This window comes from Saccopteryx bilineata, chromosome 7, assembly GCF_036850765.1.
Source record: "Saccopteryx bilineata isolate mSacBil1 chromosome 7, mSacBil1_pri_phased_curated, whole genome shotgun sequence".
NCBI classification, from domain to species: domain Eukaryota; kingdom Metazoa; phylum Chordata; class Mammalia; order Chiroptera; family Emballonuridae; genus Saccopteryx; species Saccopteryx bilineata.
This window is the reverse complement of record NC_089496.1, coordinates 110,348,959-110,372,470: the sequence shown is the minus strand read 5'-3', so window position 1 is coordinate 110,372,470 and position 23,512 is coordinate 110,348,959. Positions and strand designations below refer to the sequence as shown.

At 56.0% G+C, this 23,512-nt stretch overlaps 1 protein-coding gene across 2 annotated transcripts in view; it reads right to left on the bottom strand.

Moving 5' to 3' along the window:
• DOCK1 (dedicator of cytokinesis 1) overlaps positions 1–23,512 on the bottom strand; it is a 437,923-nt gene that overhangs the window by 20,036 nt on the left and 394,375 nt on the right. For both annotated transcript variants that reach the window (XM_066240428.1, XM_066240429.1), the window contains exons 39-46: positions 17,548–17,637; positions 16,647–16,751; positions 12,118–12,259; positions 11,892–11,970; positions 9,655–9,739; positions 6,611–6,697; positions 3,938–4,114; positions 2,024–2,107 (exon numbers count right to left, since the gene is read on the bottom strand). In XM_066240428.1, the coding sequence (XP_066096525.1) occupies positions 2,024–2,107; positions 3,938–4,114; positions 6,611–6,697; positions 9,655–9,739; positions 11,892–11,970; positions 12,118–12,259; positions 16,647–16,751; positions 17,548–17,637 (849 nt within the window). The remainder of the gene's footprint in view (positions 1–2,023; positions 2,108–3,937; positions 4,115–6,610; positions 6,698–9,654; positions 9,740–11,891; positions 11,971–12,117; positions 12,260–16,646; positions 16,752–17,547; positions 17,638–23,512) is intronic.

Sequence of the window (23,512 nt, the reverse complement as noted above, 5' to 3'; positions counted from 1 at the left end):
GATGCATACAGATTGGTGGCAAAGTGGCACCCATCGGGAAGGCTGTTACAACACACACACACACACATATACACACACACGAGAAACGGAACACGGCAAGTGTGGTCAAGGACGTGGAGAAGTCGGAAGCCTCCGGTGTTCCTGCTGGAGGGATCAGAGAGAGTGCAGCTGCCGTGGAAAACAGGCTGGCGGCTCCTCAAACAGCTAAAAATAGACTCAGCGTGTCCCCCAGCGAGAGGCCACGTCTGGGTCTAAACCCACAAGAAGTGAAGGCGGGGAGTAGGACAGAGACCTGTCCGCCCGAGTCCACAGCCCCGATGCTGACAAGAGCCGGAAGGGGGGAACAGCCCAAGTGCCCACCGGTAACCAGAGGGACAGATAGCAGCGTGGTTATACACACAGGAGAATACTGCTCAGCCAAAAGAGATTCTGACTTGTAACCCGGCTGGAAACCCAAGCTTCCCCCCCGCCCCTCGGGGCTGCACTGGCGGATGTACTGAGGGTGGAGGGGCCACTCAGGTGAGGCTAGGCACGGCCGGGAGGAAGGGTCCCCACAGAGAGGTCTTGGGAGCAGCCTACCCTGTCAGGGACCCCCGGCTTAGCAAGGTGGGCTGGGGTACATGCCCGGCTGGGTGTAAGGGGGCCCCGGCCTCCCCCTCTCTGGGCTGTTTTCACTCAGTAGGGCGCGTGGGGTTCATGTCAACAGCACCCTCCGCGCCTCCCACACGAGAAAACGAAGCCGGGAGAGGTGAGCTGCCCAGGGCACCGAGCAAGAGGGCACAGCCCCCACGGGAACCGGCCTGATGCCCCCTCCACTGCCAGGTTCGCAAAAGCTTCACGACGCACAGGTGCGTGAGCAGGTAGGTCACCTCCCACTGAACATAAGACACCCTCCGGAGTCACCCATTCTTTTAAGACCAAGTCCCTCTGAGGAAAAACTCAGAGTCTGTCTCAGGAACATGAGCAGAAAAACAAAATCCTATCAGCACTGCAGCTCGGAGAACACAACTGAGGACCTCCTGCCGAGCCCAGGCTGGGAGAACGCAGGGGGGGCGCCCTGTGGGTTCCCACCTACGCCACACACACACACACTCACACATTCACACACACACACACACTCACACACACACACACTCTCACACACACACTCACACACACACACTCACATACACACACTCACATACACCCTCACATACACACACACTCACACATTCACACACACACACTCACACACTCACACATTCACACACACACACTCACACATTCACACACACACTCACACACTCACACACACTCACATACACACTCACATACACACACTCACACATTCACACACACTCATACATTCACACACACACACTCACATTCACACACACACACACTCACACACACACTCACATACACACTCATATACACACACTCACACACACACTCATATACACGCACTCACAGACACACACTCACACATTCACACACAATCTCACACTCACACACACTCATACACACACGCACTCACATTCACACACACGCACTCACATGCACACTCACACACACAATCTCGCACACACACATGCTCACACACTCATACACACACACATGCACACTCTCGTGCACACTCACACGCGCACACACACTCACACACACGCTCACGGCATCGCTGCACCCTGGGCGGGCACCTTTCTTGGGGCAGGCTGGAGCCGGGCTCTAGGACCCTACCTCTGCTGCCCCATCGGTCAGTACCAGACAGTTCCCAGCAGCTGGTAAACTGACCAACAGGAGGAAGCAGACCAGGCGCATTTGCAAGAGAGAACTTTCTAGGTCTTCCCATTCCTGCAGCCTGGAGTTGAGTTATCAGGGCGGGGCAGGGGTTTCTGTGGGACAAGCATTGCTTAGTGCACGCTGGCTGATGCCCACAGGCCTCGGGGCCGACGCATGCGTGGGGAGGAGGCCCAGGGGGCTAGGGCCCAGATGTGGCTGTTCTCCCCCCCCCCACAGCCCTGGACAGCTGTGTGCCGACATGTACCTGCCATGCAATCAGGTCCTTGAGCTTCTCGATCTGCTCATGGGCCTCCGGGTGCTCCTGTAAGTACCGCTCCGTGAAGAAGGCCTGGAGTGGACAGGGCGGCAGGGGGGGCACTCAGTACAACCGCTCACCCCACACGCACCTCCCGTGCATCAGGCCCCGCGGAGGGAGAGAGCAGTGGGTAACACGGACCCACGCCCTGCCCCCAGGGAGCCTGCTCCCCTGGCTGGACCCTCCCAGCACCAGGGCAAAGCACCCAGTAAGGTCAGTAAGTGGAGGGAACAGATAGCCAGCCGGGGCATTCGGGGTGGCACCCCCAGGCCCGGGAGCCCAGTACAGCCACTGCTGACCTGACAGCCCTGTCAGCTGGGCGGCAGCTCCCCGGGGGCTCCCAGGCCTGCACCCCCATGCCGTGCCCTGCCTGCTCTACCCTACACCTAACGGCAGCTCCCCGGGGGCTCCCAGGCCTGCACCCCCATGCCGTGCCCTGCCTGCTCTACCCTACACTAATGGCAGCTCCCCGGGGGCTCCCAGGCCTGCACCCCCATGCCGTGCCCTGCCTGCTCTACCCTACACTAATGGCAGCTCCCCGGGGGCTCCCAGGCCTGCACCCCCATGCCGTGCCCTGCCTGCTCTACCCTACACTAACGGCAGCTCCCCGGGGGCTCCCAGGCCTGCACCCCCATGCCGTGCCCTGCCTGCTCTACCCTACACTAATGGCAGCTCCCCGGGGGCTCCCAGGCCTGCACCCCCATGCCGTGCCCTGCCTGCTCTACCATACACCTAACAGCAGCTCCCCGGGGGCTCCCAGGCCTGCACCCCCATGCCGTGCCCTGCCTGCTCTACCCTACACCTAACGGCAGCTCCCCGGGGGCTCCCAGGCCTGCACCCCCATGCCGTGCCCTGCCTGCTCTACCCTACACCTAACGGCAGCTCCCCGGGGGCTCCCAGGCCTGCACCCCCATGCCGTGCCCTGCCTGCTCTACCCTACACTAATGGCAGCTCCCCGGGGGCTCCCAGGCCTGCATCCCCATGCCATGCCCTGCCTGCTCTACCGTACACCTAACGGCAGCTCCCCGGGGGCTCCCAGGCCTGCATCCCCATGCCGTGCCCTGCCTGCTCTACCGTACACCTAACGGCAGCTCCCCGGGGGCTCCCAGGCCTGCATCCCCATGCCGTGCCCTGCCTGCTCTATCCTACACCTAACGGCAGCTCCCCGGGGGCTCCCAGGCCTGCACCCCCATGCCGTGCCCTGCCTGCTCTATCCTACACCTAACGGCAGCTCCCCGGGGGCTCCCAGGCCTGCATCCCCATGCCGTGCCCTGCCTGCTCTACCGTACACCTAACGGCAGCTCCGAGCATCCCGTTTGTCCAGGATGATACCATCCTGGTGCCCGCTCTTGGACAGTGACCCTTTGCCTCCGTCTGTCTAGACCGGGAGTCAGCAAACTTGTCTGGACAGGGGCCTCAGCGCTGCTGTTGCATCAGAACAGCCACAGAGAGGACGTAAGGAATGGCCGTGGCCCCGTTCCAAACCGACCGACAGGAACAGGAGGTGGACCGTCGTGTGAGCACCTGGTCCAGAGCCGGTCAACTCTGCCCATTCCTAGCGAGACACTGCCCAGGGAGACCAGTGGCTCTCTCCGTTGTGCCAGCTCTGAGAAAACTGTCATCTTGTGGCTTTTATGATCCCAGGTCTCTTGAAAGCCACCAGAGGGTCACTCTTCAGAGCCAACTGGGGTGGACAATGCCCGGGCCAGGCATGCCTGTGGTGGCCCCTTGACTTCTCTGCGGCCTGCAGTCCTGACCCGGCTTGTCACTGCTGAGATCAGAGTAGTTTCTGGGCTCAGAGATGGGTTGGGAGATGGTCAGTCCCCAGGACAGGGCTGTAAAGAGAGCAGGCACGTCACCTGCCTTTTCGTAATTGGCGAAGCCGCCCATGACAGCCGGGTCGACGATGCCGTTGAGGAGCATGGAGAGGGGGTTGATGGGGAGGCTGGGGTCCTCCAGGTGCTGCTGCACCATGCTGTTCAGCTTGTCGTTGGTCAGCTGCATGGTCTCGATGGCGTTCTCCAGCGGGCTGATCTCCACCTGCAGGAAGGGAGACGGCACGACCTCAGGCCGCTGCCTCCGCGTCCGGCGCTGCGTCCTAGCTGACACTCTGGCTCATGGGACCTCGCCAGAGGAGACACATTTCTGAGCGACCCCATGCACCTCCCTTCCCAGTTGATATTTGGGGCGTGATCCCCAATTACCCAAATGAGGACAGCTGGGCATATCAGTACCACGTGTGTTCACAGGTGTGGTCCTCATGTGCCAATCCCAAAGGAACAGTGCCAGGCCACTAGTTCTGGTGTGTGTGTGTGTGCCATGTGCGTGCATGTGTGTCTGTGTGCATGTGTATACGTGTGTGCATGCATGTATGTATGCATGGATGTACATGTTTATGCGCATGTGCACACATGTGGTCATTCCAGGAAAACACAGCCTGAGTGGCGCCTGAGCACAAACTATCTGCTTCACAAATGAGGCCTTTTAACCATGGTCTTGTTTGCTGCTTGTTCTAAAGAAGGTGAAGATGTTAGGGAACTTTTGAGCAATCTGTCCCTGTCCTGGGGGCAGGCCCGGGCACTCTGCAAGCCCCCTGCACCTGTTTGCTCAGGATAGGGAGGGGCCTGGCAGGGTCTCCAGGTAAGACCACAGACCACCTGTGAGGGAAGAACTCGCACCTCCCCAGGACGGGGAGGGGCCTGGCAGGGTCTCCAGGTAAGACCACAGACCACCTGTGAGGGAAGAACTCGCACCTCCCCAGGACGGGGAGGGGCCTGGCAGGGTCTCCAGGTAAGACCACAGACCACCTGTGAGGGAAGAACTCGCACCTCCCCAGGACGGGGAGGGGCCTGGCAGGGTCTCCAGGTAAGACCACAGACCACCTGTGAGGGAAGAGCTCGCACCTCCCCAGGACGGGGAGGGGCCTGGCAGGGTCTCCAGGTAAGACCACAGACCACCTGTGAGGGAAGAGCTCGCACCTCCCCAGGACGGGGAGGGGGCCTGTCACCACATTGGACTGGACTTCACAGGCCCCGTCCTGCAAACCGGCCACTGCTCGGCGAACCGACCACATGTCCTCCTCGGCCTCCCTTCCTCGGTCTCTTGCACCTCTGCCCACTGTTCTCAAGAAGGCACAGTTTCCTATTTTTGTCAAACCAGCAGTGTCAGCTACAGTGTCCCCACGATGGGCTGTTCCGGGAGGCACGCAGGAGGGGTGGGGTGGGGTGTGGCTGAGGCTCTCCGCCGCGCTGTTGTGGGATGACACGGAAGCCCGCGCCCTCTGCTGACAATGGCAGAGGCATGTCCTCACAGAGTCGGGCTCACCCTGCCCCACTTCCAGCTACTAAGCTCCTTCCTCGGGCATCCCGGCCCGTGCACAGCGCACAGAATCCCCGATTACAAAGGGCTTACGGGAAGAGGCTCGTTAAGAGGCTTAGCGCCTGTTGAAGTGAAGGGCCTTCTCCTCGCCGCGTCTGGCAGCTGGCGAGGCTGGCGTTCTGCCGCCAGCCTCCTAAGCCGCCCCTACGCCAGGGCCCGCTGGGGTGCTCCGGGCCTCAGGGTGGGTAGGCATGGGGCTTCCAGAGCAGAAGGTAAAGTGGCCCCACAGGGGGACAGGTACAGAGCCCTGGGGCTTGCTAGGGGACAAAAGACACGCTAATAACACGCAGTCCTTCCAACCAGATCTCCTGCACTGATGTCCCCACGCCCTGGCGCTGCTGTGGTTTCAGTGAGGCCTGCTGCCCGACCCTGCTCACGCCCGGGAGCTGCCCACCCAGGCAGAGCGTGGTTTTTAGCACATGAGGTGTGAGTAGTCATTTCTGCAAAAAGTGCCAGGGAGGGAGGGGGCGTAACCAGTGGTAGTGTGTGTATAGAGCACTGACCTGGGGTGCTGAGGACCCAGGTTTAAAACCCTGAGGTCACTGGCTTGAGCGTGGGTTCATAGACAGGACCCCATGGTCACTGGCTTGAGCCCAAAGGTCACTGGCTTGAAGCCCAAGGTTGCTGGCTTGAGCAGGGGGTCACTGGCTCAGCTGAACCCCCCTAGTCAAGGCACTTATGAGAAAGCAGTCAATGAACAACGAAGGTGATGCAACTAGGAGTTGATGCTTCTCATCTCTCTCCCTTCCTGTCTCTCTCTCTGGCTAAAAAAAAAAAAAAAAGGTTCCAAGGAGGTGTAGCTTCAGCTATTTTATTACTTGGAATGAGCAAGTGCTATTAATCAAGTTGTTTGTCATGTAAATGGCAATAAAACCATCAGGAAGAAAGATCTGGAAAACTGCGCAGGATGACCTGCTTGGAGTATTCTGTGGGAACAAGTGGTATCTCAGCTCCAATTTTCTCATCAGCGAGAGGGGCAGGGTCACGCAGCACCTCACTACGGTATAGGGGGGTCCGAGCCTTGTCTGCTGTGGGGTCTGCAGTGTGCTCTTGGCCATTGCAACCACGTGGCACTCGGGGGTGAAGAGGCACTTGGGCGGGTCAGAGGCACGAGGGACGGATCAAGGGTAATTCCTCCCGGGGGAGGGGTGTGCTTACCATGAAAACAGATTTGACCTCAAACCACCGCAAAATCCCGGGTAACTTATAGGCCGTTGTGAAGATGGTTCTCTCGATCCACATATTCTGCAAAGGGAACACACATGCCGCATGTCAGGGGTCAGCAGAGGGAGGGCCTCCGCCCCAGCAGGGATGGACACCCTCCACCAGGCCCACGCTCTGGGAGCCATGACACATGGCCCTTCTGTGCTCCAGTGGGGGCAGGGCAGTGGTCTGCATTGAGGCAACATCTTGCAAGCCATGCTCTGCCTGGCAGCCAGCCACACTGGGCACACCAGGCACAGCAGGGCCCCCTGCCAGCCTGGCCATCAGTGCCTACCTCCCTGCTCGTTGGCAAAACATTCTAGATATCATCGCAGAGTCGGGGAGAATCAGACACGTGGAAACGAGGGGGTTCCCTCTGCAGTCTCACTTAGTGGTAAGAGGACCTCGGGGGCAGTTGTTGAGGAAGACTGACCTCACAGACTAGAATCAAGTCAGGGTTTCAGGCTTTAGTTTTTTTCACGTAACTGATTCTTATGTTATAAAGCAAAGCTCGGAAACAGAAGGGAGAAAATCACCTGCTCCTCAGACATGGTCACTTTAACACTTTAAGATCTATGGTGTGAGACTTCTTACTAAGCATTAAAAAGTTTGTCTGTTTCCCATAAAAAAAATGCCATTTGATCATCTGTCTGTGTTATGAACACCGGTGCATTCAATGTCATAGAAAATTGTTTCCAGCTGACGACTATAACTTGACACTTCTCCTTATACCACTGCAGGGGTAGCCTTCATGGCGCCTGTGGGGCACCCCAACCCCCTGCGGTGGGTGCCTGCTGAGCAGGCCGAGTCTGTCCACCAGGGTCCCGATACAGACACAGGGCCTAATGGAATGTCCACACTTCCAGAACTTGGACTGATCCTCAAACCTCTGAGCTGGCAGGGGAGGGGGGGGCGGGGAAGGACATGGCCGAAGCCTCTGGGACACGGATACTGGCCAAGGCCGCCTCGTCCCCAGGGGCCAATGGTCCACGTCCCTGTGAGGCGGCCCCGGGGGCACTTGCGGGCCCAGATCACGCCGGATGCCCACACACCTCAGGAGGGCCCTCTGGGTTGCACCGTGGGCTGAGGGCCAGCTCCTGCTGTCCTGCTGACTCAGGCCCTGCTTCTCCTCCACCTCCTTGCTGGCCCTGGGATCCCAGACCTTCCCCCTTGCTGTGCGGAGGTGAGGACATGATGCCCGAACGGCCACCCTTGAGCTCCTGCCCTGGCAGGACAGCTGGCCTGGTCCCCTGCCTGTGAGCCAGGCTCCCTGCAGCTGCCTGAGCCTGGCTTCCCACAGCTGCAAGGACCCCTGCGCTCATCTGGGAGCCCCAGGCTCTGTCAGCCACACTAAGTCCCGCGGCTTCTGAGAGCCTCCTCTCTGTGCTGGGGCCGGACGGGGACATTAGGGGATTCCAGGGCCACTTAGGAAAATCACAGCCTCGGATGGAGGCTTGTGCAGCTCTGCCTGCGGGGGGTCTGGGTCGTTCTCAGGGCTGCCCCGCGTGGCGGTGAGCTTGACCCCCGGTGTCTCCGCCTCTACAGGGAACACAGAGCTCCCAGATGGGACGAGGCGGGAAACTCAAGAAGAGCTGACAAATCCGCAGCTGGGAGACCCTGCCGCATCAGGGCATTAGTGCTGTAAGGACCGAGACAGACGGGGCGGCTCAGACAGCCCCCCCCCCCTCCGTGCTGCTGTCCAGGTCGGGGGAGGCGGGGTTTGTCTCACCACTATGGTCAGTGCCATCAAATCAGTCATCAAATCAGTCCAGGATGCCCCCTTCACCAAGAAACAGGGGCTTAGTTTGGAAACAGCCAGTGTCAGAACCGGGGACAACTTCAGAATTCATGACCCCACGCTCCTAAGCTGACGCACAAGACCCCGGGGCTGGGCAGAGTGAGCCCTGAAGAGCTGGGCCCGAAGATGGGCAGGCCTGGCCCGAGCAACGGGGAACCCGGTGGAACTCAGGGCTTCCAGGGGGTGGGGTGGCGGAGGCAAGTCCCCTGGAACTGTCCCCAGCTTTCCTTGTGTGTCAACAATAAGTTGCCAATTCACCTGCGGCCTGCACCCCCGGCATGTCCCACCTGCAGGTGGTGGGCAGCTGTTCCCAGCTGTGCTGGTCTCCTCAGGGGTCCCCAGGACTCACCCTCCCTGAAATATGTGTTGATCTAGGATTTTTGGAGGAGGTTTCCAGGACAGGAGGACGCAGAAATGTTCACGTTTCGAAAAGCCCTAAAGCTTTACCATGTCCTTGCAAACAGGGCTCCATTAAACCAGTTCTACGCAGGTTTTTCAACAGGCGACAAGACTCTGTGTATTTCCATGACTCTAACGCAGTGGCTTCTGCAGGCATGGGCAGGGTGTGGCGACAGTGCTGCCTGTCTGTCACAACTGGGGCACGGCCCCCAGTATGTAGGGGTGGAGCTCAGGGGTGCTGCTCGCCCTCCCCCGATGGCTGGGACAGCCCCACCATGGAGAATTTCCCCGCCTGTCACTCAGTGATGCCTGGCGTAAACTCTGCCCCAGTGCCCATGGGGTCCCTCCCTCCAGGAAGGTGAGGTCCAGTCCACCTCCTGACGGCCTGTCACCTGCAGAGAGCCACGTGAGGCCCCCGGCCCCTCAGCGTGTCCTCTCGCCACAAGGGCTCAGCGCCTGCGCCAGGGCCCGGGCCCAGGTGGAGATGAGCTCAGACACACCAGGAGGGAGTCGTGGGCGTGCTAGGAGACTGGAAGCACCTTTGCAGCACCAGCCACCCGCTGTGACATCACAAGGACTTGGCACTGTCGTCTGTGACATGGTCACCCGCTCACTACACTTGAAGGGGCGCTACGTGAGGATTTCAGCACATACTAGGCTGCAATGGCCTCCGAGGATACATTCTTCCACAGGCCATTTGTTCTGTTGGGGGAGGTGAGCTCTGGGAGTGTTCTATTTGTGTGTGTGTGTGTGTGTATATATGTATGTTTTCTTTTCTTTTTTTTTTTTTTTTTTTTTTTACCGCAAATTCGTTGTCTGGGTTTTTCTCTCCCTTGCGGATCGGCCGGGAATACTCAAACCGCTGAACCTCGTTCACCCTGTAAAAACTGTAGAAACAGAGAAGTCAGTAAGCACTCAACCTCAAAAGAGCTGTTGATTTTCCTCCTAGAGCTGAGGTCCTGTCTCCCAATAGGTCATCCACTCCCTAAAATATCCCTAGCCTTGCCCCCGAGGCCTGTCTCCCAATAGGTCATCCACTCCCTAAAATATCCCTAGCCTTGACCCCGAGGGGACAGCTGTGGCTTTCTGTCCCCATCAGCTTCCACTCGGAGATGCTGGCAGGTGGAAAAGTGACCTTGAGTTCTGCCCCCGTCCCGGGTCACTGCAAACCCTGCAAGGAGAAGAGATGCCGAGAGCCAGGGAAACGGGCAAAAACAGAGAAGGGGACACGGAGGAGACAGGAAAGGGCTGCACCCTCCAGTTATGTGTTTCTCATAGAGAGCATGCAATTGATAATTTATTAGTTTAGACCCTGGCTGGGTAGCTCAGTTGGTTAGGGAGTCATCCGGATACTCCAGGGTTGTGAGTTCGATCCCCAGTCAGGGCAAGTACAAGAATCAACCAGTGAGTGCATGAATAAGAAAAACAACAAATCGATGTTTTTTCCTCTCTCTCTTTCTCAAATCAATAAACAAACAAAAAAATAACATTGCTTTATTGGTTTAATTTACTAACTCAGCAACTACTTTATTAAAATAATTTAATAATTTATCATGTCTGTATTATTTTTAAAGAGGTCTTGCATACTTTAGTTTCAGGGTCACCAGAGGCAGATTTGCAGCCACCACACTGGCAGGGATGGAAGGGACCAGCACGCCTACCTCACACGGGGCGGGGTGGGTGTCACGTGTGTGCCCGATGATGCAGGCTGCAGACGACTCACCCCGTGCCCTGAAACACAGGTGGGCGCCCCACTTCAAAGGGAAACATCTACTCATAACTACGGTTCACAGATGGCTTCCTGGCTCTCCAAGAAAAGAAAAAGTGGCAAAACTTAAAATGCGTGCCATTGTTCGTCAGTAAACAGAATCCTGGTCTGTTTGTCACTGTCGCTGACAACAGGTTAACTAAGAGGTCCTGAGTCTTGCGAAGGACACAGCCAACCTACCCAGCTGGAGGCAACGCAGCAAGTGGACCGTGAGCCTCGTGTGCCCATCAGACAGATTAATGCCTTTCACCGGAGCATGGGTCAAATAGAAAACTCTCACATTAAAGAAACATTTAAAACAGGATGTTTCTACAGCATTGCTAATCAGGTACAAGTCAAGGGAGAGGCGACAAGTCTCACTCAGACTCGGAGAGCTGACCTGTGAATTTCAAAACCCGCCTCGTGATGATCCCACGCCAGGTCATCGCTGCTCTAGAGGGGTGAGGGGTTTTCTCTCACCCCCACCCAGGTCTCCACCAGGAGCCGACTTCCGGATCCCTCTCCTTGCCTCACAGAATGCGGACCCCACCCCCCACCCCCGGGCCGCACCCCGGGCATCGAACTCAGAGCTGCTGGGTGTGGCCAGGCCTGTGCACTGCTGGGACCCTACAGGGTCTCTCTCCCAGGTGGGTCGTGAGCAGACCAGGGTCCCCCGCCTCTCTCCTGAGTCTCCCTGCCTCTGAAGAGGAATAACTCTCGCTCGCCTGCAGCCCGGAGTATTCACTTCCTCCTTCCCTCCCTTCACCACAGACCCCGGAACACCGCGGCTGGAGCAGCCCAGGGGCACCTGTCCACTTCTACACAGACCCTTCTCGGTGACTACCTGGAACTGGGTTCTAGCCATGGCTGGGAGTCCGTGGGTTTGGAGGGCCGACTGTATGCACTGGTCTCTAGGCCATTTCATAAAGGGGGGGTGGGAGGGGATCCTGGATTCAACACCCCCCCCCCCCAGATGCCGAGGGACAAGTCCATTTGGAAGAGCCCAAAGTTAAACATAATGTTCGACTGTGTGGGACGAAGGGGCGGTGCCGCTAACCCAGGTATTGTTCAAGGGTCACGTGCGCCTCCTTCACGGTGTGCGCCTCCTTCCCTCTCGAGGCTGAAAATAATCCGTTTCCCTTTTCCTTCAATCTAAGGGAACAGAAAGCTGTGTCTGAGGAAAGCTAAGCACTGGCTAAAAGCCATCCCTCCCAAGGTCGACCGGTCAGGAGGAGGCATCTGTCCACAGCCTTCTGCCACCTCCGTTTGGGCAAGAGAAATGGGCTGAGTACCTTACGATCTGCTCGGAGACGGGCCTGTGAAACTTCGGGGGCAAATCCAGCTTGGGCTTCACCGTGAAGCACTGAATATCTGGAGGTGGGGGGTCAAGGATCACAGGCGGGGGGCGGGGGGGCAGGGGGCAGACATCAAGCAGCAAGCGCAGCCCTGAGGACTCCCGGCCCCGCCCGCGGGGTTGCGGCCACTTCCTCCGTGCTACCTCGTTGTCTTAAAGGATACACTGACCGGGGGAGTTTTTAATCTCGTCGCCGGGTGGGGACGTGGTCTTCATTTTCTCTGCATTTGGAAACTGAGTTAACAGCCGAGCCTCGAAATCTTCCCGGCGCTCATACTCTTTCCCCCGGTAAATGAAAACCTTCCCCTGGAAACGATGACGTGACATGCGTTAAATACCACCGCCGGGCAGGGCCGGGACAGGTTCACACCTGGAGGAACGGCCGTTGTCCAGCTGAGAGAAAAAGTCACTGGACGGGGGGACGATGGGCCAACACGCCAGTCCCACTCACCACGGACACGGGACCATGAGCTGCACTCAGCGAGGCCATGCGGTCAGCGCCCATGGACGGGACCGAACGTGGGGGCGTGCTGCGCTCTTAACAGGAACAGCCAGTCTACAGATTGTTAATTAAAAGCCAAGTGTGTGACCGCAACCCACCCTCCAGCGGGCGTGACACAGTGAGAAAGGGGGGCTCCATGGAACCAGGTGTTATATATACATGGGCTGGGGCAAGAGAGGGCTTGCAGTTGTGAGTGTGCAAAACAGAGCTTATTCTTGTATCGCTAATGATTGTATTCTTTTCTGTACGAACCACTGTATACCCGCTTTTGCCTCACCCTGTATATAGATAAATGCACATACATTTTTATTTCCTGGTAGGACCTAATTTGTTTTCATCCTGCCCAAGGGCATTTAAGAGAGCATCAGGTGACAGGGGGCCCCCCCGAGCCTGTGCAAGACATCCCGGTGTTCCGAGTAGATGTTGGCAGGGTCTCCGCTTCCGCAGAACCAGAGGGAAAGGGGGCGAGGCCAACACGGAGGACGGGAGCTCTGGGCCGCCCCTGGCGGTGACAGCGTGGAGGTGGCTGGCAAGAATCCCCTCCTCTCAGAGTCATAGCTGCTACCCACCGCCCCAACAAGGCAGACCGGACAACTCTCCTTCTAAAGGCTGGCTTTGTCCATCTCAAATGACACTGTGGTCACCTCCATAAATTCCAAGTTGGGGAGCCCCTCTGGGGGCTGTTACGGATGTCTGAGCTGGGTGACCTTGGGCGTGGGTGCTAAGGAGGTCAGCACCCTTCCTTACATCGGGTGTCTTGCTGAGGCTATTTCTGTCCCGGTGAGACACGGAGACTCTGTAGATATATCTGTAAGTACAGTTCTGATTCTAAGGTGTCAAAACTCGACAAGTGTGTCCTGAGTGGCAACTGAGTGACAAAGAGATGGCAGCCGGTCGGCAGCGTGAAGCCACCGCTGGCTCCTGAAGCCTCCTGCCTCCCCTCACCTACCCAGCCCCCTTTCAGGGCTGTGTGACCCCTGAGGAAAGTGACAACAGGGAAAAGACTCGGAGCGAGAGCCACGGGACCCGGGAAATGGGAGGTTGGGGGGGGGGGCTGATGCCTTTCCTTAGGGGATGAGGTATGTGGGCGTATCTGTTGTTCTAATTTGGGGTCACTGGGCAAAAGGCTCCTGATTGGCTGGTTACAAGTCAGCTGCAGCCCTGTTACCTGCCGTGACCCTGGACAGACAGATGCCAGAGGGGGAGGAGAGAGACAGAGGACAGAGAGATCGGCATCGCACGGAGTAACTTGTACATTGAGCTCCTGGAGACTCAGCTACAAGTCAAATTACACTTCTGTCTAATGAGCGGGTTTTCAGAAGATAAAGAGAGATCTTCTGGTATTCAATTTATCTCCTTCCCGAGAGTCAACCTGTTCCGAGTTCCTGTAAATCATTAAAGAAGGAACAATTTAAGAATTGAATATTTTATTCACTTTGTGCGTTAGGTACGTCTTAAAGTACCCATTATAGAAGAAAAATGTTCTTTCTAAAAAAAAAATAATAATGTCAAGCAGAAACCAAAGTGATATGTAGTCTTAATCAGACATATAAATATACAATGTGGGCATCTCGGAAGGCTATGTATAGAGCCAAACCTTTCAGAAATTCAGGAAGATTTAACGTACAGCAGGTGCGATAAAACGAGCATGAATTTATGACGCTCTGCACCAGAAGAAAGACTTCATAGTAGAAATGCGTGTAAAAGGCTTTTTCATAGAAAAACAGTCGTGAGTTACAGGCAAACACGCTGATGACACCTCCTAGAAGTGTCAATTACTGTGCCCCCTGAAGGGGTCCCTTCAAACGGTGAAAACAGGGGGAATGCACATCTAGTCAAAAGCATGCCTTCCTTGTGAGGAACATAACTATTAATAGGATTGCAAAAAAAACCCCAAATAAGTGAATCGATTTGTAGAGGAAACCAAAGCCAAAGGGACAGCTAGACAGTTCCCAGGGGCAGCCAGCCAGCCCTGCGGTCAGCAGCCAAACACCTTGCACGCTCTCTGTACCTGCGAATGTCCTTGTCAGACTGACCGCTGACAGGTGAGCTGTGAAGAGGAAGAAACATATTGCTATGGCCCCAGAACATGATTGCCATTTGTCCTTTGCAATTTGTCCTTTTGATGGTGTGTGGGTGTGTGTGTATGTGTGTGGGGGGGTGACCCAGTGTGGTCCCTGGAGCACGCACCAGGGGACCCTCCCAGAACATCCCTGGCACCAGTTGACTCGGACACAATGCCTCCTCTCCCCCACTGGCATGTGGGGACACCAGGACAGAGCCACAGTTAGTGGCCTGAAGTCACAGCACTGTCCATGGAAGGCCACAGCCACGGTAACTTTCAGCACAGCATGGGTCAGCTGTGATTTAGGGTCTGCCTTTCTCTCTCTCTCTCAGGCACACACATTAATTAAAGCCTGAGCAACATCAGGTGACCGCAACTCCAAGCTCGTGATGGGGTCCTTCGACTTGTTTATTGAAAATAAAGGTAATGTCAAAATCCTCCCTAATTTTGGTCTTCTAACCAAATGTCCTGTTTATTTTTTTCTTTGGAAGGGAAGACTTTCTCCAGAATCTGGGATTCTGATCAGCCCCCATCTTAGATGGATGCCACCTTTAACTGTGCCGTGAAGGCTGTGGTGTCAAGGGCAGACTGACCCACAGTGACAGCAACAGGGCCAGACGCCCTAGCCAAACCACCAGGCCCCTGATTGACAGGTCAGCCCTGCGAGGGTCACCTGTTGACGTTGTCCCTCTTAACAATGACAGGTCCTCCCCCACTACGTCCTTCCTGCTGACGACAGCATGTAGGGATGGCACAGACTACCAGGGACCCCTGCGGAGTCAGAAACAAGGGGGCTGAGAAAACGCAACCCTGGGACGAGGGCTGTCACCATGGGTCAGTCTGCCCTTGACACCATAGCCTTCACGGCACAGTTAAAGGTGGCGTCCATCTAAGATGGGGGCTGATCAGAATCCCAGATTCTGGAGAAAGTCTTCCCTTCCAAAGAAAAAAATACATAGAGGACGTTTGGTTAGAAGACCAAAATTAGGGAGGACTTTGACATTACCTTTATTTTCAATAAACCGTCTCTGCTGGCTCGAACGGTCCTGGACAGCTGTGCTTCAGACACATGGCTCCCGCCTCCCAAAAGCCAGAGGGGTCATGCACCGTCTCCCAGGAGAAGAGAAAACCAAATGTCGTTAAAAAAATGCCCTACGAAATGACAGGATATCATGCCTCAATGGCATCCAAGTTTAAATTTTTGAGCAACAGTTCTCCTAGGAGGCCAGGCAGCATTTATTCACACAATGTCTTCTCTGGCCTCATGGGCGTTTGGTTGGTTCCTGACCACGGTATTTCTTGAATCACGCATCCAACAGCACATGCCTGGCCCCGGGGACAGAGTGAGATTCGGGGTTCCCAACCCTGGAAATCCATTTCCAGCTTCTCACGCAATTACAAATGCATGTGTTCATCCCAGTGCTACTCCTAATTGCCAAAACGGCCCACACGTCCGTCAGAGGACTAGCGCTGGATAAACAGAAGGGGGTCTATTGGCAGAATGGGATGTTATGCAGCCATAGAAAGGATGAAGTTCTGTCGCCCGCTGCAACATGGCTGGGCCTGAGGCTGTTACACTAAGAGAAATAAGCCAGACAAAACAGGACACTCTGTAGGATCCCACTCACATGAGGTCCCAGAATAGGCAAATTCACAGGGACGGAGATGAGAGGGTGGTCCAGGGAGGGAGGGGGTGGGGAGAAGGGGAGGTTATTTTTCTACTGGGAACAGAGTTCTGTGTGGGAAGATGAAAGAGATTGGGAGGTGGACGGTGGTGGTGGCTGTACAAGATGAATGTACGTAAGGCCACTGAACTGCACACTTAAAAATAGCTAAATGGGTATGTTACACATCACATATATTTCACCACAGGTTTAAAGTATACTCATAAATCTCTGAAGAGGTCTATTTAGACAAAAAAAAATCAGATGGAAAGCTTATAGGCAATCAGATAAAATATTATCAGCCCCCACCCCCCACCGGCACCCTACGCCCTGCGCGGAGCCACTTAGGACACGAAGAGTCGGACGTGAGCCCCCGGAGTCAGTCCACCTCCTTCCTCAGAACGGGGCGGGGCGCTCGGCCCAGGGAGCCTGAGGGGGTAGGGGAGACGGAGGAAAGCTCACCCGCAGGAAGGTGGGGAAGGCTTGTCCGTAGTAACCGACCGCAAAGTAGTCGGGCTTGGGTCGGATCACTTTGACGATGTTTTCGTAGAACTGAGCTTGTTTTTTCTGAAAAGGAGAAAACGCATTTCAGGATTCAGCCGTGCGTTCAGGGAATCTGTTCTTTCGGATTCTTGCAGTGGGCGCCTCAGGCTGCGGCACTGGGCGGTCGTGGGGCATGTCGGGGCACAGAAGCCTGCCTCTGAATTAAACCTCGCCACGCGGCGGGGACCCTCGGGCACGCCACAGGGAAATCTGACCAAAAAGAAGCCAAATTCAGGAACCCCCTGGGATTTATAGGTGTTCTCAAAAACCAAAGAGGGCCCCAGAAAAAGTTTTTCTTCTGATTAAATGGCTGGTCTATAGTATTTTTTTTTAAAATGGTGTTGATCAGATACTGGGATACAGTAAATAAAGAACTTAAAAGGGCAGAATTCTGCTCTCAAATAGTACTATAAACATCTCAACGTCATGAAGTCAGGGACGTGGCGAGAAGGCAGGAAGCAGAGGACAGCCTCTGTGTCAGGAGGCGGACAGCGCTGCCACCCGCCCAGCCCTCCGGGAGATGGGGTCCCAGGGGCCTCTCGGGCTATCGGGACTCTCGTGCGTGCAGGGCCGGCCGTGGCTCACATATAAACCCTTCAGGGAAGTGCTGGAGTTTGGTCCCCAAAGCTCACAGGGGAAGAGAAAGGGGTGCGCATGGGCCAGAACCAACCACGGGCAAATCAAGACTCATCCTCCCGAGAAAACGCAGGGTGGCGTCCAAGGCCACAGGAGAAGCCCCAGCGTGAAGAGGGACAGGGAACTACAGAAGAGCAAGGCAGACCGTGGGGGCTCACTTCCCCAGGAAGGAAGAAGGACCTACCAGCAGTTCACTGAGCTGCTCGTAATCGAACATCTCGTTCTCGTACTGCTCCGCCAGCTCCTTGCCCAGCGCGATGGCCTCCTCCCACATCTGCGGGGAAGAGGAGAAAGCGAGAGAGAAAGAAACCCACACCTGAATCGTGTGATCAGAGCAGAAGACAGAGGAACATGACCATTTGTTGCGGAACCATTTGGAAATAAGCTTGCTTAAATCAAAACTACGATGAGATGAATGTTGGAAAAGACCAACAGTGACTAGAAGGTCATGGCCTGGGGCTCATGACTGTTATCTAGTATGTAATCTGGTCACCTCCTGGCTCATCTGTCACGCAGCCTCTCTGCCCAGGGTCCTGCTGCCTTGCACGGTCATCGAAGCCCATCTGCATGGCCAGCGAGGAGCCAGGAGAAGGGACCGCAGGGTGAGGAGAGGTTGCGATGAGCCTGATTTTGCTACCTTCCCGTTCTGTCACGTTTAATAAACGCTCTGTTTCCGCGGTCAGAAGGACCAGGATATATGTTGGCCTTAAAATAAAGGCTTGTAAGAAGTTCGCTTTACGTGTGCTGCCAACGTGAGGAAGGAAAGCCCACCGTCATGGTACAAAGAGGGACTTTCTTGTGGTCATAAGTTTATCAAAAGGCTGATGAACTTCTGACTTCTGTGGAATAATTTGTTGAAACCTATGGGAGGCCTGGATTTCCCTTCTTGTTCTTGGGAAAAAATAAATTTGGTTTAGTTGAGAAGAACTTAGAAAATGCAGAGAAAACACCTCTTCCAGGAAGCCTTCCTGGGTGCCCCCACTCTCCTTCGTTTTCCCACAAGGACCCAGGATTCGCGTGTCGAATCTTTTGGTAAGGTCGTGATATCGGAACACTTCCTGTCACTCCTCCTCCGAGACTATTAGCCCTGAGCGCAGAGACCAAGCAGAATCAAAACCTCTGGACCAGAGGCCCGGGCCTGCTCAACAGTGTTTCTTGACCAGAACAGAAGGCTTTCAGCCAAGAATCAGGAAAGGGTCATACCGTTCCACATACTGTGCCCTCACTCACCCACTTCTCCAATCCACCATTGCCACCAATGGAGGCGCTAATTGTTAGGGTGAGTGATTTCAAGCTTAGTTTCTGCCCAGCAACACGACACCTGTGTTCTCTTGTGTAAGTCCCGGCCCTTTGCCAGGTGGGTACCTTTATAATACTCATTTTGCAGATGAGAAAGTTGGACACTGAATCCATGAGTTATTTGCCCAAGGGCACACAGTGGAGTATACACGGCCCAGAGTTGGTGCAGTGTGAGGGTGCTGTGAGAGAGCCTCCCCCCAGTCCCGCTGGGATGGGGGCTGGAGTCCGGGGAAAGGGCACGCATCATGAAAAAAGGCTGACAGTGACTCAGGGCTGCAGGCCGGCGGCGAGCTCCCCACCAGACAGACTTCTCTGCTGCTCGGCAAAGTGGGCCATCTTCAGGAGCCCTCGTCTTTCTGGGGCTGGGTCTCCTCTTTGGAACCCCTGCTCCACCGAGCCCTTGCCTGGCAAAATTGATCTCATTCATCAAGAAGCAGTTTAATGTCACCTTCTCCGCAGGTGAAGTCCTCCCTTTCTCCTCAGAAGGAGGAGGCCCGCGCAGGCCTGTCAGAAGAGGACCCGGCACCCCCCAGGGGGACTGACCGGGGGAGCTCTGGGCTGTTTCTCTGACCGTGGGTGGCCCTGGAGCTTGCCTTGCGGGCCCTGAGCCAGGCCCGTGCCCTCTCCTCCCTCTAAGTCACGGGTGCAGGACGGCACCGGCTACACTACAGGCCTGTGAGTGATAAAGCTCTTTGGATCCTGCGGCCTGCGGGCAGCAGCGATGTTAACCAACTCTGAAAAATCGATTTTCTCATGTTTCGATAGCAAACAATTCTTTCTTTCCAGGAACGGGTCATAATGGACAGTCGGGCCACGTCCTGGTTAATGGACTTGCTTCTGGAGAGTCTGAGGACGCTCAGACATTCCGGAAACGCCGAGCTAAAGAGGGCATCACTGTGCTTACACCTGCATGCACGTCTCACTAACAAACGACCAGGGTTTTCAAGGATGAAACTCATAGGATCTGAGGACGTTTCACTGCCCTGCCCCCAATAGTTAGGAAAGAAATCCAGTCGTGTCAACGAAAACAGAAACTTGCTCTCTAGCCCCTATTTTTGGCTCACGGGAGGACGCGCAAGATGCATCCTTCTCCGACTCGAGCGCGAGGCAGAGAGCGAACCCTGACAAGGCGAGGCTATTTTGGGAGAGGACAGAAACAGAGCTCTGGTGGAAAACGGGCACGGTGCCACACGTCACACGGCTGTCTGTCCATCCAGCGCCCGCCCCTGCCCCCCGTGGTCGCCGCCGGGTGGCCGGTCTCGGGGCTGGCTCCCAGCTGGTGACTGCTGGTGCCCTCCTTGGCATGGCGTCTTCCTCCAGGCTGGTCTATTCTCAACTGACCTTCCACAGCAAAGCCCGGCACTTGTCAGCGAAGTGCTTGGATTAAAGGCTTTATTGGAAATTACAAGTCCTCCACCAAACAGAAGAAGACAGACAGTTTGGCGCCTCTTCAGGGAGGGAGACGTGCCTGTTGTCACGAGCCTGACAGAAGGCTTGTGGGGGCTGAGCAGGGATGTTCATAGGGGCGGTCACCTCGCAGAGGAGTAGGGCCGGGTGTCATTACTGGCCCTGGAAGGAAGCAGCGGAAAAGAAAGGAAAAGGACCCAGACGGAAATGACGTTTCATGGAGAGGAAGAAAAAGATAAAAAAGACCAGGGGACAAGACAGGTTGAAAGGCACCCAAAACTTTTTAAAATGGGGAAAAAGGAAAAATAAATAAAAGAAAGATTTTCGTGGGGAAGAAACATGAGACAGATAACAAGATGATTCCAAAGCTCACGTGTCCAATGTAAAGACACAGAACATCCAGCCGCTTAGAGCATCGTCCCCGTACACCAAGGTTGCAGGTTCGATCCCCGCTCAGGGCACATACAGGAATCAACCAGTCAATGCATAAATCAGTGGAACAACAAATCAATGTTTCTGTCTCTCTCTCTCCCCCATCATTCCCTTCCTTTCTCTCTACAGTCATCCAATTAAAATAATAATAATAATAATAATAATAATAATAAAATTTTGGTGTTGCTGCTTTTGGAGCACCGGGGAGGGGTACTTTCACCAGTGTCCAACCCCAGCCTTTTGCCAGAACCCAGGGTGTCCCTGCAGCTGGGGCACAGCCGCTGGCCACTGGCCGCTGGCCGCTGGAGCGGTCCGCTTATGGCTTCACAAGACAGAGCGGCCCGGATTCTGCGAGCCCCCATTTCCCCAGGTAGCTGTCTACATGAAAACCGGCGAGAACCAGCTCTGGCAAGTGTCAGGACCCCACACAGTGAGGCTGTGATGAAGAGTTCCTGAATTACGTGAGGTGACAGCCTGTACCGACGGAGCCATCCCCGAGTCATCCTCTTGCCCATTAGTGTCGAGATTAGAATTTCATGATCCTCACCAGGTGTTGGCCTTCAAGGTCAACAGTGGGGTTAAGCCCCCTGGTCCCGAAGACAGGGTTTGAAAGCAGACCTGCTACTCTTTCCCCCGAAAGTCAAACAAGCGTCACATCGAGCCCAAGTTGTGTGACTTACATCCTCCTGCGCTGGAGAATGACCCTCGGAACATGGCGGGCATGGAACCGTGTCAGCGGTTCAGTTCAGAGGCTGTCCCCAGCACTGGAAGGCCCTGCCCCTGCCCGCTCACCCCGTGGACCGCTGCAGTCGTCCTGAATGCAGACTGTAATTTCTCACTGACGTGCAGGAGTGAGGCAGGAAAAGCCTCCCTGTCCTTGCGAGCATGTGTGTGTCCACCCTCTGCCCTGCGTAGTGAACGTGAGAGCTTCCCACAGACGATTCACGCTCCTTAACCCCCACTGAAGGAGTGACGTGCGGGGTCTGCCCCAGGGGGGACACCGGGGACGGGGGACACGCACTGCGGACCTCTCAGGGGCCCAGAGCGCGGGCAGGAGGCGGGGCCGTACTAAGGAGACAAACAGACCCACTCTAAGGAATGTGCCGGAGTGCCCGTGGGACGGTGGCCTGCTCAGGCACTGGCTGGAATGTGCTTAATTCAGTGAAACATGCGTCAAAATGACAATGGTGAACATGGGACAGGGGACACGGAACTCTCTGAACCTTTCTCTCCATTTTCTGTGAACCTAAAACAGCCTTAAAAAAAAAACCCAACTTTTTAAAGAAATGACCGAGTGCCCAGTCTGCGTGTCACCCAGGGCCCCCTCAGAGGGGCAGAGACACATGGACACAGCTTGCCCTGCCTGCAGGTGGCTTCAGCCACAGCAGGGCCTGGAGACCCAGAGGCGGTCCCTGCACCAGTTACATCATCATTCCTGAGAGCGGCTTAGAAATGTGGGAACTGGGGTCCCACCAGAGAGACCCACGGAATCAGAATCTGCTCTTAACAAGATCCCTGGGAGACCCAGAGGGCCGTTAAAGTGTGAGATACTCAGAGCAGGGAACACAGGATCCAGGTAGCCTTTCCAAGGCAGGGCCAGGAGAGGCCCCTCCCGGGACGAGGGGCAGGACGGCTTCTAGGTGGCTGGAGCACGGAGACACAGCCAGAAGGAGGGAAGGACTCCTCGCAGAAGACAGCGGGCAAGAAGCCCAGAGCTCGGGACCAGAGGGCATGCTCAGGGAGACACTGGGTCACAGAGCAGGAAGTACCCAGGGTAGAGCCCTCCTGCTGGGGGCTCCGCCTGTCAGGTGAGAAGCCTGGGTCTGCTGGTGGAGGAGGCAGAGTCTCCCGAATCTGGGCATCCTTGGGGCGATTCAAGCTGACACCATGGCCTCTTTGTTCGAGCCCAGAGGGGTGGCCCAGGGGGAAGAGAAGCAGGGATGGATGTGGGGGCCCCTGGGAAGCTCAGTGGGCGGTGCTCCTCAAACTGGGGACCCCCCAGGAAGTGAAGTCATCATAGGAGCAGCAGGCCTTCCGCCCAGATGCGGACAGGGGAGGCCTGGCCACAAGGAGAGCCCAGGATGGCCATCAGCAGAATCCCACATTGCTTCAGCCATGAGGAGTGCTGCCCCTCGGGCTTCCCAGCCTTGCCACCTCCGGCTCTGCCCACTCCCGGGCACCTGTTCCCTTCCTCTAGGTCCCAAAGGACAAGGAATGGCTGGACTGGCTCTATTCCTTTGGCACTTTGCTGAGAAATGGGGTTTCAGTGATGGGCATCCATCACGAGAGCGTCCCATTTTTTTTTTTTTTTAGAGAGGAGAGGGAGACAGAGAGAGAGAGAGGAGAGACAGAGAGAGAGAAGGTGGGGAGGAGCTGGAAGCATCAACTCCCGTATGTGCCTTGACCAGGCAAGCCCAGTGTTTCGAACCAGCAACCTCAGCATTTCCAGGTCGACACTTTATCCACTGCGCCACCACAGGTCAGGCGAGAGCATCCCATTTTTATGGAGAGATGTATTCTGCTGCCCACAGGACATGTCTCATTTTTTTTTTTTTTTGCATTTTTCTGAAGCTGGAAACAGGGAGAGACAGTCAGACAGACTCCCACATGCGCCCGACCGGCACGCCCACCATGGGGCGACGCTCTGCCCACCAGGGGGCGATGCTCTGCCCATCCTGGGCGTCACCATGTTGCGACCAGAGCCACTCTAGCGCCTGAGGCAGAGGCCACAGAGCCATCCCCAGCGCCAGGGCCATCTTTGCTCCAATGGAGCCTTGGCTGCGGGAGGGGAAGAGAGAGATAGAGAGGAAGGCGCGGCGGAGAGGTGGAGAAGCAAATGGGCGCTTCTCCTGTGTGCCCTGGCCGGGAATCAAACCCGGGTCCTCCACACGCTAGGCCGACGCTCTACCGCTGAGCCAACCGGCCAGGGCTAGGACAAGTCTCATCTTTATCCAGGTGGCCTCCACGTCCACGCTGCTCTACCTCTCTGTCGTCCTGTGTCAAGGACGGTA